At 43.8% G+C, this 12,308-nt stretch overlaps 1 protein-coding gene across 2 annotated transcripts in view; it reads right to left on the bottom strand.

The window, feature by feature from the left end:
* Positions 1 to 5,988: 5,988 nt before the first annotated feature.
* Adamts9 (ADAM metallopeptidase with thrombospondin type 1 motif 9) overlaps positions 5,989 to 12,308 on the bottom strand; it is a 157,095-nt gene continuing 150,775 nt past the window's right edge. For both annotated transcript variants that reach the window (XM_027954537.2, XM_027954538.2), the window contains 2 exons: positions 8,996 to 9,090; positions 5,989 to 7,126 (listed from right to left, as the gene is read on the bottom strand). In XM_027954537.2, coding sequence (XP_027810338.2) covers positions 9,001 to 9,090 — 90 coding nt within the window. In that variant the 3' untranslated portion in view covers positions 5,989 to 7,126; positions 8,996 to 9,000. The remainder of the gene's footprint in view (positions 7,127 to 8,995; positions 9,091 to 12,308) is intronic.

The following is a 12,308-nucleotide window of genomic DNA, read 5'->3' as shown; positions in this document are numbered from 1 at the left end:
ATCTCTGTGCCCTGGAAAGTTCTGGAAATAGCCGGAAGGACAGCCGGGCGGGGTTTGTAAGTGTTTCTCGGCCAAATTAAAAGTCAAGCCACAAAGAACAATGGAGCAGGAGGGACGTCTAACTAACTGATTGGAAAATTACTTTACCTTGAGTTCTCGGAGGCCTGTGGCTCTTAACTGTCAGGATCCATCACAGAATGTACTGGTTTGACTATAGGAAGCGCTCCAGTAGGGACTCATTCTTTCTTTCTCTGCTTGCTCATGGGAGGCAAGGTTCTACATTTTATTTATTTATTTATTTATTTATTTTTGTTGTTGTTTAATATCTTTGTTCTTTGTTTTGTTTTTTTTTTAATTTTCATTGTTTTAAATTTGAGACAGGGTCAGGTACTGGGAGTCGAACCCAGGAATGCTTTACCTCTGAGCCACATCCCCAGTTCTTTTAGTTTTTATTTTGAGACAGAGTCTCACTGGCCTCTAACTGGCCATCCTCCTGCCTCAGCCTCCCGAGGGAGCTGGGGTCATAGGTGTGACCACTGGGCCCGGCTCATCTGCTCTGTGAGGAGGCTTGCTGTGGGGAAGGCCAGTATGTCAGGAGCGAGAGGGTGTTGACTCTGGTATTGGCACTGCTTTTTTGTTTTGTTTTTTGGTACCAGGGATTGAACCCAGGGGCACTTGACCACTGAGCCCCATCCCCAGCCCTATTTTGTATTTTATTTAGAGACAGGGTCTCCCTGAGTTGCTTAGGGCCTTGCTAAGTGGTGGAGGCTGGCTTTGAACTCTCCATCCTCCTGCCTCAGCCTCCCAAGCTGCTGGGATGACAGGTGAGCACCACTGTGCCTGGCTGTGGCACTGCCTCTGACCTCATTGAATACCTGAGGTGGCAACTTTGGGGTCACCTACTGGGTATGAGACTTGGCTGTGACTCCCCCTGACTTCCCCATTGTGAAAATGGGGATCAACACAGCAGCTTCTAAATAAAGTTTCCATGGGAGGACAGGGTGATGTTGACACAATTTCTGGAACATTGGGCTCAGAGTGGGTGGCACTTGCTGGAGGTATGTCTGGCTCTGGATAATTCTGTCTCAGTCATCCTCAGGGTTCTCTGAACAAACACAGTCAACAGGATGCAGAAGCAGAACCAACTTGAAATACAGGGGTCTCTAGAGATCTGTATCTACGTCCACACCTATCTGTGGGTGGGGGACACAGGGAGCTCAACAAGTAGAGTAGCTCCTGTGACTGGGACTGGCGGTCTGAAGTCTGCAGAGCAAGTAGATGAGCAGGCCGGAGCCACAGAGATGATGTTGCAACCTGAGGCAACGTACTGTCTCAAGGTCAAATCCCTTCTTCTTTGAAGGGGGAGTCTGCTGAGTCGGATCTCAATCTTCACCACATCTAAGGCAACATCTTCACAGAAATATTGTTATGGTGTGGATGGGAGTTGACCCCCAAAAGCTCAATGCAGGAAAGTCCAGAGGAGACATGACTGGGTTGTGAGAGCCTTAACCCAACCAGTGAATGAACCCCTGATGGGATTAACTGGGTGGTGGCTGGAGGCAGGTGGGTGTGGCTGGAGGAGGGGGCATTGGGGGCGTGGCTTTGGGGTCTCTATTTGTCTCTGGAGAGTGGAGTCTCTCTCTGCTTCCTGATCACCATGTGAGCTGCTTCCCTCCACCACACTCTTCCTCCATGATGTCCTGCCTCCCCTGGAGCCCTGAGGGATGGAGCCTGCTGTCTGTGGACTGAGACCTCTGAAACTGTGAGCCCCCAAATTAACCTTTCCTCCTCTACAGTTGTATTCTGGTGGGGTCTTTTAGTCACAGTGGTAAAAAAGCTGACTAAAACAAATGTCTACAGTGGTGTTTGGTCCCAAGATACTGTGGCCTACTCAGGCTGACACATAAAATGAACACTTGGTAAATGGGGAAGGTGTCAGAGTTCTAGTGCAGAGTCCTTATGAATGGGACCCTTTACTGTGTGGGGTTACAGAGGGGACACAGAAATCAATGAGAAAGTGACCCCTTGGCAGACATGGAATGCTCTGGAGTCTTGCTCTTCGACTGCCTGACCTCCAGAACTAGGAGGAATGAACTTCTGTGGTCTGTAAGTCACCTGGTCCAGGTTGTTTTGTTGTAGCAGCTCACAGGGACTGAGACTTGCTCTGTAAATGTATTCCCTATTATTCTTGTGACAGTTATTCTTTCTGTTGGTCTGAATGTCGTTTCAGGACCCTCTCATGCTGCCTGCTGTCCTCCAATTCACAACTTTCATTCACATTTTGGGAAAACAAATGGAACTGCAGTAGGGTGTGTGCAAATGGAATTGGAGAAGGGTGCATGCAGGAAAACTCAGTTTTCTCAATCTAGAGTTGAGGTTGATGTTGAGGCCAATAGCTTCCCCATAATAGCTGACCCCCAAGTAAAGCAGAGACCATTATTCATTCATTGCATATTTCCCTAATAGCTAAGAGAGGCAGAGCACTAGGCTGTCTTGTAAAAGCTTACTAGGTACTACCCCGTGCATGCCTCAGGGCCACTCAAGACCTGGGAGCCATTAATGCCCCTGGTCTGTCTGAAGAGGAAGGTGTGAGTTGTGTCCAAGGTCTCATGGGGGCAGAGCAGCCAACGCAGGGCCATCATCTTGCTCTAGAGACCTGCATATGAACTGAGCACTGGAGAGATGGCGTGAGGGTGGGACGGAGACCCTGCAAGGTGGTCCTCCGTGGTGAGCACACGGGTCTCCCTGGGAGCTGCAGAAAGGCAGGTTCTTGCTCCCCCCCAGGGTCACCAGCTGAGTAAGCCCGGGGTGTGCCCAGGAGCCCAGGAGGCCTCGGGGGTCCCAGCTTTTGCCAGGTGGTGGGGGCTCCCAGACACGCGCGCACGCTGTGCTGCTATGAGAGCACGGGCGGCGTGTCCTGGTCCGGAAAGATGAAGGCTCTGTGACCAGGCTGCCCGTGGAAGTGCCTGGACTTCGCAACAGCTCACGTTCTAAAGGCTGTTCTGTCATAAGAAGCCCCACAGGGCATGATGGCAGGTCAGCAAAGCCACGAGACATGGAGCTTTCAGAGGGTCGTGCCCCCACACTGTGAGAATTCTGTGTGCTAGGAAGCCTAGGTGACAATGCAGAATTCTTGTCAAGTTCCAAAGTCTTTGGATCCAGGCAGGAAGACTTTTTTTTTTTTTTTTTTTTTTTTTTTTTTTTTTGTGGTGGGGGAAACCGGAGATTGAACTCAGGGGTACTCCACCACTGAGCCCCATCCCCAGCCCTATTTTGTATTTTATTTAGAGACAGGGTCTCACTGAGTTGCTTAGGGCCTCGCTTATGCTGAGACTGGCTTTGAAGTTGTGATCCCCCTGCCTCAGCCTCCCAAGTGGCTGGGTCACTGCATCCTGCTGAATGTGGCTCTTATATTTAAATTCCTGCCTTCCCAGCAACTCGGGAGGCTGAGGCAGGAGGATGGGAAGTTCAAGGCCAGCTGTGGCAATTTAGCAAGACTGTCAGCAACTTAGCAATACCCTGTCTCAAAATAAAAAAATAAGAAGGGCTGGGGATGTGGCTCAGTGGTTAAGTGCCCTTGGGTTCAATCCCTAGTACCAAAAGAAAAAAGAAAAACAAAAAAAGAAGTAAAAAGTTCATTGAATGCATAAATTTTGAATAAAATAATTCATACCTTTAAATTTCTAAGTTACAAATGAGGCAAACATTATTCAAAAGTATTTTAGTAAACCTTAAAACCCAAGTTGACCAATAAATAAAGTAACAGGACCAAACTGGGCATGGTGGTGCATGTCTGTAATCCCAGTGACTCAAGAGGCTGAGGCAGGAGGATTGCAAGTTTGAGGTCAACAAGTTAAGGAGACCCTGTTTTAAAATAAAAAATAAAATGGGCTGGGGATGCGACTCAGTGGTTAAGTGACCCTGGGTTCAATCCCTGGTACAAAAACAAAACAAAAAACTTAAGGAAGGCATAGGTTTTCTTGAACAGTAAATTGAATACGAATTGCATTTCCTACACACAAACCCTCCCTCAATACACTGTGTCGTTCATGTCACTGGCCCGAAAGGCACTTGAGCCTAAGTCCTGACAGAGGGCACGACACCAGTTACATAGGCAGGTGCACATTTCTACACACAGGTACATTTTGTTTCTCTCCTCCTAGTTGGTGCCCCTCTATGACTCTTTGAGCCTTATGTCCCAATATCACAGTCAGAATAAAGTCAAACTAGCTGGGCCACCTCCCGGGCAGACAAAGCTCGTGCCCAGGGCCACAGCAAAAATGCTCTTCTGGCATCTGATACTTGGCATTAAAATAGTTTTCCATGAAACGACCAAGTTCATGGCCTGGAGGTATTTTTAATTTTGAGGCACAAATGCAAAGGGAGCCGCCCGATCTTTGCAGGGCTCAGGCTCTACAGACCGCCAACGCCTCGGCCCTCGTCACCGCCAAAATGAGCAGAACCCAGCGACAGCCTAACAGTGCCACAGCTCAGACTCCCGCCATCTGTTGGTGACAGGTGGTTTCCACGCCCACTGAGCTGGGTGGCAGGCTTTGAGGGTGACCCGCCACTGCCACTTTGGTCGCAGCTATGGAGGCTCATAAAGAAGAACCTCTACCTAAAAGAGCATCATGCTCCGCCTCGGGCTTTCTTGGCCTCTTCTCTCCTTGGTTTCTTTATTTTGGGGGCGGGGGCGGGTACTGGGGGTTGAACTGAGGGGCCCTCGACCACTGAGCCCCATCCCCAGCCCTATTTTGTATTTTATTTAGAGACAGGGTCTCACTGAGTTGCTTAGGGCCTCGCTTTTGCTGAGGCTGGCTTTGAACTCACGATCCTCCTGCCTCGGCCTGCCCAGCTGCTGGGATGACAGGCGAGCAGGACCGTCCCGGTGTCCTGGTGAAAGGATTCATTTCTTTTGTTCAAGCCACTGAACCAGTGGCAGTTACAGCAGCCTCATCAAACCAAGCCTCTAGAACAGTGGACGGAAATTAATAGGTGTGCAATAAACAATATTTGGGTAAATGAATGAATGAGCAGGACGCTGCTGCTTTTGCGTCTCCCTTCCATGGCCTGCTTTCTGGTAACTCACCCGGTTTCTCTAAGGGACACCACCTCATTTTCCACTTAAGCTGTCAATCACTGGATTCTAAGTGGGTGCTCAACCCCACCCCCTTCGACGATGTGATTGGTCCAGATGTGGCATTGTGGCCCAATCGGAGCCTGTTGCCACTCATTCACTGTGAGCAAGCTGGGGCCTATTTGCTTTTTAAAAAATTTTTGTTTTGTTGTTTCTGGGGATGGAACCCAGGGGTGCTTGACCTCTGAACCCTTTTTACTTTTCACTTTGAGACAGGGTCTTGTGGAGCTGTTTAGGGCCTCGCTAGTTGCTGAGGCTGGCCTCAAACTTGAGATCCTCCTGCCTCAGCCTCCAAATTGCAGGGATTACAGGTGTGCCTCACCACACCCAGCCCAGTCTGGCAACTTTAAAACACAGACATTCTTATTCCAACTTGAGTCCAGAGTCCAGAAAGCAAATGGTTTGGATGTGGTCATGGTATTTATTCATAATATGTTTTCAACATGTGTTAATAATGGAAAACAATACTTATTCATACACTGAATATACCTCTCCCTGGAGCACTCGCTTGGAGTTGAATACGGCCAGGTGTTTTTTTTCCCCCAATCTCTTTGGTTTTTGGACATGGGCAGGGTTTCTCTTCCATGGGCCACTTCCATTCCAATCAAGTTGGAAGGGCACAAAGACCAAGGCTTCCCCACTTCTTGGAAAGAAGTATCAAAACGTGGATTCACAGAAGATCAGAAAGAAACCAGCACCTTGTATTCCAAAGTCCATCTCTTCACACAGCATCGGATACTACAGGCGGAATGGCGGGGTATCAGGCTCAGCCAGAGGAGCAGGCCAGTCCTCAGCAAAGGATAATCCTGATGACTCAGAACCTTCAGGAACATCTCCAGGGTGTGCTGAAGGTCACTCGTAGAAAAATAGGCTGTGCTTGCTCAGTGACCTTGGATGTCACTCTAGAATACCTTGGCCAAACAGTGTGAGGATTTCATTTTCCCAGTGTGTCTCTGCCAAATCCTCTGTCCCAATGCAGAGAGACCCAGGAGCCGCACACTGAAGCAACGAGGGTCCACAGCAATACCAGCAAGAATAAAGTTCCACTCTCTTCCAAAAGTGGCATGTCCAAAACATAAGGGTGTTATTGGTCTTATTCTATCCAAGTGACTCTGTCCACTGGAAACTGTCTTTCTGTTGCTCCCTTTTATTAGAAGTCTGAAAGTCACTTAAATACATACAACATTAGCACCAAGGCAGCATATATATATATATAGATAGATAGATAGATTTTTTTTTTCCCAGAGATCACATGAAACCGAATAGCTACTGAATAGAATTCCCAGTTGGTACAGTCTGCGTGCCATGTTACTAACTGGTTAGCTAATGAGACTCATTGGCTAACGAACCTTTTCCAGAAATGCCCAAACTACCCTTGTATGACTCTTGTAGCACCTTGATGATGGGATGGCTGGGTTGTTTCAAAACGCAAATCACAATTTAAAAAAAAAGTATCAGCAAAACACGGACAGATAAAAAAGTAAACCGCAGTGTACCGTGATAAGGAAGAGTTACCTCTGTCGTAGTCCTACATATAACGTAGAGTACGTAAAATGCAGTGGTCTTGACTGCAGGGGACAAAAGTAATAACGCGAAGGCAGTCACAATAAAATCATTTTACGTACAAAAATATTACATCACAATAAATAATTTCAAACATATAAATATTAAACTTTACATCATCAGGCTATTCCACAGGTTGAAGATCCCTGATCCAAAATGCTTGGGACCGGAAGTGTTTGCAGATTTCAGATTTCGTGATATTTGCACACACGGAATCTGATGTTCAGATTTTTGGACTGAGGATGCTCAACCTGCACATATATATATTTATATATATATGCATATGTACACACATATACACACACACTCACACACACACACACACGGGCATACAGGTCTCTCACACACACAGGCACCCAGATTTAAGGTGGAGGTATTGCATGACTATCCTTCATCCATCCCATAATGGCTTCCTCTTCAGAGCACCTGAAATGAACAAATCAGAAAATGTAAACCTTTTGCCTCAAATGCCAAAAGCCAAAGAGTAGGTAAGCCATATATTTTTACATATATAGTTTTAAAATGGCACTATTATTTTCTACCGATTTAAAAAATATATATATTTTTTTCTATTTTGGTATCAGGGATTGAACCCAGGGGCGCTTAACCACTGAGCCACATCCTCGGCCCTTTATATATTTTATTTAGAGACAGGGTCTTGTTGAGTTGCTTAGGGCCTCATTAAGTTGCTGAGGCTGGCTTTGAACTCGAGATCCTCCTGCCTCAGCCTCCCCAACTGCTGGGATCATAGGTATGTGCCACCTCATCCAGCTACACTCAATGAATTTTGCCAGCATTAATTTTGGTCTCCTTTTTCTGATAACAAATATCTTCTTGTCCCTTAGGAATGATGTCTCTCTTGAAGCTATCAGTCACTTGACTCTAGGAAGGTATGTGATCTCAGGCCCTTGGATATTGAGATTGGTTCAGAAGTAGCCACGGGACCCAATCAGAGCCAATCAGAGTTCTTTTGCATAATGGATGCTGGGGGTGAGTATTTATTGGGTCATGAGCTATGATGAGGATGATGTCATCCTGGAGCTGCCTGGGACCATGGTGTGGGGGAGACCATCTGTCTGAGAAAGAAGTTATTTAAGAGGCAATCGTTGCTGATCAATAAAAAAAGAAAGAAAACCGATAACTTTGTTTGAGCCTCTGGATGCAGCTGTGCCCAAGCCAGCCCTGGACATCTTATTTATTTAATATATTTCCTTTGTCCCTTGTAAACAGAAATAATTCCAATTTAAGAACATAATTTCAGATGTGGATACTTAGTTAAATATTAAAAAGGTCATAAATGTCACATAAGTACTCCTGTGTCAGGTTTTCATAAAGAGCTGATGAAAGATCCGGGAAGATTAGGAGGCCCACGTGAGTTGGCTGAGCTTGTCCCTGGCGGCTGAACACACCAGGACGATGTAAAACATAAAAATAAAAAAATAGTGACCAATTCCACCCTAAGTCCAGCAGAGGGAGCCCGCGCCAGCATGATGCAGTTAACCAGGGACTGCGGATCTTTATGCAGGATTTCTCTTCCCCAAGAGAAATTTCTCTTCCCTGTTTTGTTAAAATGCAGATTCTGATTTTTGTGGGGTCTGAGACTCTGCATTTCAAACAGGCTCCCGGGTGATGCTGCTGCTTCTGGTCCCAATGCCACACTGTGAGTGGCAAAGCTGGTGGCACTGTACAGTGGCCGAGAGCCCTCCTGGGCACTTGGAGGGACCGTGAAGCAGCTTTTTAATAGATGTGGGCCTCAGCTTCTGTAAAGCTCCAAAGCCTCACTTCATGGGTTCCTTGGGAGAATTCGATTAAATAATGCCTGTAATTTGCTTAGCATGGCGAGGACTTGACAATTACCATTGCTATTATTATTATCATCGTATTCCTGGACAGTAGCTCTCAAAAGATGATCTGTGTGCTCCCTGCATCCAAATTCCCTGCATTAAAAATACAGATCCCTGAATCTGCCTGAAGCAAGACTCCTAGAGATGGAGTCTGCCGGTAGAGAAGATTTTAAAAACTCAATGCAGAGAAATCGGATTCATGTAGCCTTGGGAGGGACCTCATATTCAAGGGTGGAGGACAGATGGCCTCACTCATGTGAAAGCAGATGGGCAAGAGAGAAAAAAAGATAGGATAGTATCAGGCCAGTTTCAGTACCCTTACTAGTGACCCTGACTGGGGGAAATGACTGGCCCACAGCTGCTCCTCATTAGGCTGCACAAGAAATGGTGTGTGTGGGGGGGGGGTGGGAGAAAAGAGAGAGGAGAGACAGATCAGAGATGGAACACATACCTTAGCTATAAAACTTGCACCTCCAGGCCAGTACCAGAAGATGGAGTGCATTTTCCACAGTAACCACCACATTTCCCTACGACTCGGGTACCATCCTGCAAAGAGACACATCAACTTAGATTACCTAACATTTTCAGAGCTCGCAACACCTTTTGTGAAAAATCATTATTGTACACACAGTAGGCATGACCTTCTGAAATTAAATGAAACCTAAGATGCTCACCAGGGTCTAACGCTGGGGTTGGCCAACTATGGTATAAGGGCCAAATCCAGCCAACCACTTGGTTTTTCATGGTGGACGAGCCAAGATTGGTTTTTACATTTTAAAATGGTGGATCAGGGCTGGGGTGGTGGCTCAGTGGGAGAGCACTTGCCTGGCATGTGTGAGGCACTGGGTTCGATTCTCAGCACCACATATAAATAAATAAAATAAAGGTCTATCAGCAAGTAAAAAAAATATTAAAAAAAAGTCCATCAACAACTAAAAAACATTTTTTAAAAAAGTATTTTTTAAAAAAATGATTGATTAAAAGCAAACCAAGAATAACATTTTTTTTTGACAGGAGGTGATTCTATCAAATTCAAATTTCAGAGTCCATTAGTAAAGTTTTATTATAACCAGCCATGTTCACTCTATTACCTAAACTCTATGGCTACTTTCACTTTGCAACAGAAATGAGGAGTTGCAGTAGGTCTCAGTTTCACATTGATGCTCAGTGTGTCATAGCGACACTGTTTTAACTTGATTCATTTTATTTACTTGTTTTCTACCAGTGCAATCATGAAGACAGATGAAGAAAAGAAGGGAAAGTGAACTTTGCATGCTATACTTTCGGGCTGGGATTAGGGGTACAGCTCAGTAGTAGAATGCTAGTCTTGGGTTTGATCCTTAGCAACAAATAACCATTCCCCTCCCCAAAATGAATGTTATACTTTTAGTATATAATGGCAGGTAGATTGTTTTGTTATCAAATTTAGATGACAAAGCATTGCATTTATTATGTAATGACAATATAGTCTTGCTAAAGAAAAATGATATGCACCAACATTATCAAACTAAAATCATCACAAATATTCCTGTAATGGTTTAGAAATGTATAAAGTGTAAAATGGGGTATATTACCAGAGCATGATTCTTACCCAAAAATAAAATATGAAAATGAGTGTCTCCAGTTTGCTCACTTGTTAGTCAGGCAAGGAAAACAACTTACTCATAGTGAATTAATGACATCTTGTTTAATTGCAGCAGCTCAAGAAATGTGTCCAGCAAAAATAAACTAATTTAAGGAAACTACCCTTTTGGCAAGAAGAATTGCCCCAGAAAGTTGATGACGTTGGCAGCCACGCCAATAGGTAATTAAGAACAAGGCAGATGATTTTGAGTGGGTTTCTTAGGTTCTTGATGAGTCAACAGATATTACTGATACTATTTAGGGGCTGTTGTCATTTGAGGCGACAAGGGTCAATCTGAACTGACTTAAAAAAAATTAGCCTTTATGAATGGCTCATACGAAATAAGCATGGGTGACAATATTTCAATGAGGTTGAGAAAAAACACTCTTGCCGAAAAACTGAAGTGGAATCTGCTAAGAGGTGTTGAAAACAGATTGTGGTACAACTAGGTTTGGAGTGCAAAGAGCTTTAGTTGGAAAACCTACAAAGCTTGTGAAACTGTAAGATTTAAAGCCTATGGTTATTCATTGTATTATTTATCAGCAGGTACTGTGTGGAAAATAATTGAACCTATCAGGTTTAATAATGTATTGAATATATAGTATTGTCAATATAGTAATGTCAATCATGAATTGTCAATAATTGAATATATAGTATTACCAATGAAGTATTATCAATAATGAATTCATTTGCTATAAGTTAATCATCATCAGTCTTGTGCCTTTTTAATTTTGTAAAAAAACTAGAAGCTGAATTCCTTGACTTGTCTTACCACTGCAGTGTAATCACTTAGCAGTAAAGTTTTATTTTGACTTTTGAGCTCAGGACCCATATTAAAAGTTTTCTGAGTAAGAATTGTTCCCAGTCATTCCAACTGGATGCTTAGTGTTTGAACTTTAGCCTTGCTATAGACTTGGTAATACTTCCTAATGAAGTGTACCTAGGGTGATATGGCAAATCTGCAATTACTGGCAAAACTCCTACTGTGGTAAGGGCATTTCAATGACAAGGAACATTATTTAAATCACAAGTAATGTTAAGCTGCTTTAACACCTCCCCAGACTGTCAAAAGTTAAAATGAAAAAAAAAAAAAAAAAAAAAAAAACTACATCTCATCGCACACAAATTTACAGTGGTTATATTTTCTGAGTTTAAACAGCAGTATGATTTGGACTTTGATGTAAGTGTAAAGGAAATGTTCATATTTCAAAAATTCATTTAGCTAGGTAATTGAGGAGCTTCCATTTCATTTTCAGTTGCAAGTGTTTAATGGTGATTAATGTGCAATGAAATGATATGCAAATATCAGGAGAAAACTCCAACAGGATTCTATAAAGGCCTGCCAAACCATGAGTACGCTCAAATGAAATTAGACAGCTGTGGACAGATATCGGTGTTGGACAACATGTATGCATGTAAAAGAACACTTTGCAACATGCATGAATTAGATATGATCTCATTTTAGATTTGCATCAACAGGTAAATATCTACAATACATTTTGATAATTAGAGAACACTAATTAAGCCAAATGTTTCCTCCACCAATACGCCAGTCTTCTCATTGGTAGATTTGTATTATAAATAAAGTACTCAATCATTACATTATGCATTTATCCAAAATTTTTACATATTCTTTTTCTCTTGACATATAAATACACATATGACATCACTGATTTTGCTTCTTGGTCCTCAAAGCCTAAAATACTTGCATTCTGGCCCTTTCTTTGTCAATCCCTGGTCTACAGACATGCATAGTTTGTCTTTGACTTTTCAGATTCATCTTGTGCTATTCTTTTTTTTCACGATGGTATTTATTTGGGCTGTTCTTCTGATATGCCCCTTAAAACACAGGGCCTCTGCACATGCCCAGTCTCTCTGATTGGAACTTTCTTCTCTTTCCCTGTGTGTGTGCATTATACCCACCCCAATATTTGCCTAATAAATTCTTCAGAATTCAGTCAAAGGTCATCTCCTCTAAGAAACCTTCCTGACCCAGTTACTTGCTGCACAGCACCCTGCAATTGGGCAATTAAAAAAAAATTTTTTTTTGTCTTCTTGCTGGAAGGTAAGCTTCATGATGCAAGGTGAAATTTCTCTCTGTACTTGGGATTGAACCCAGGGATGCTGAACCACTGAGCTA

The sequence above is a fragment of the Marmota flaviventris genome, chromosome 1 (assembly GCF_047511675.1).
Source record: "Marmota flaviventris isolate mMarFla1 chromosome 1, mMarFla1.hap1, whole genome shotgun sequence".
Classification (NCBI taxonomy): Eukaryota; Metazoa; Chordata; class Mammalia; order Rodentia; family Sciuridae; genus Marmota; species Marmota flaviventris.
This window is presented reverse-complemented; position numbering and strand designations above follow the sequence as displayed.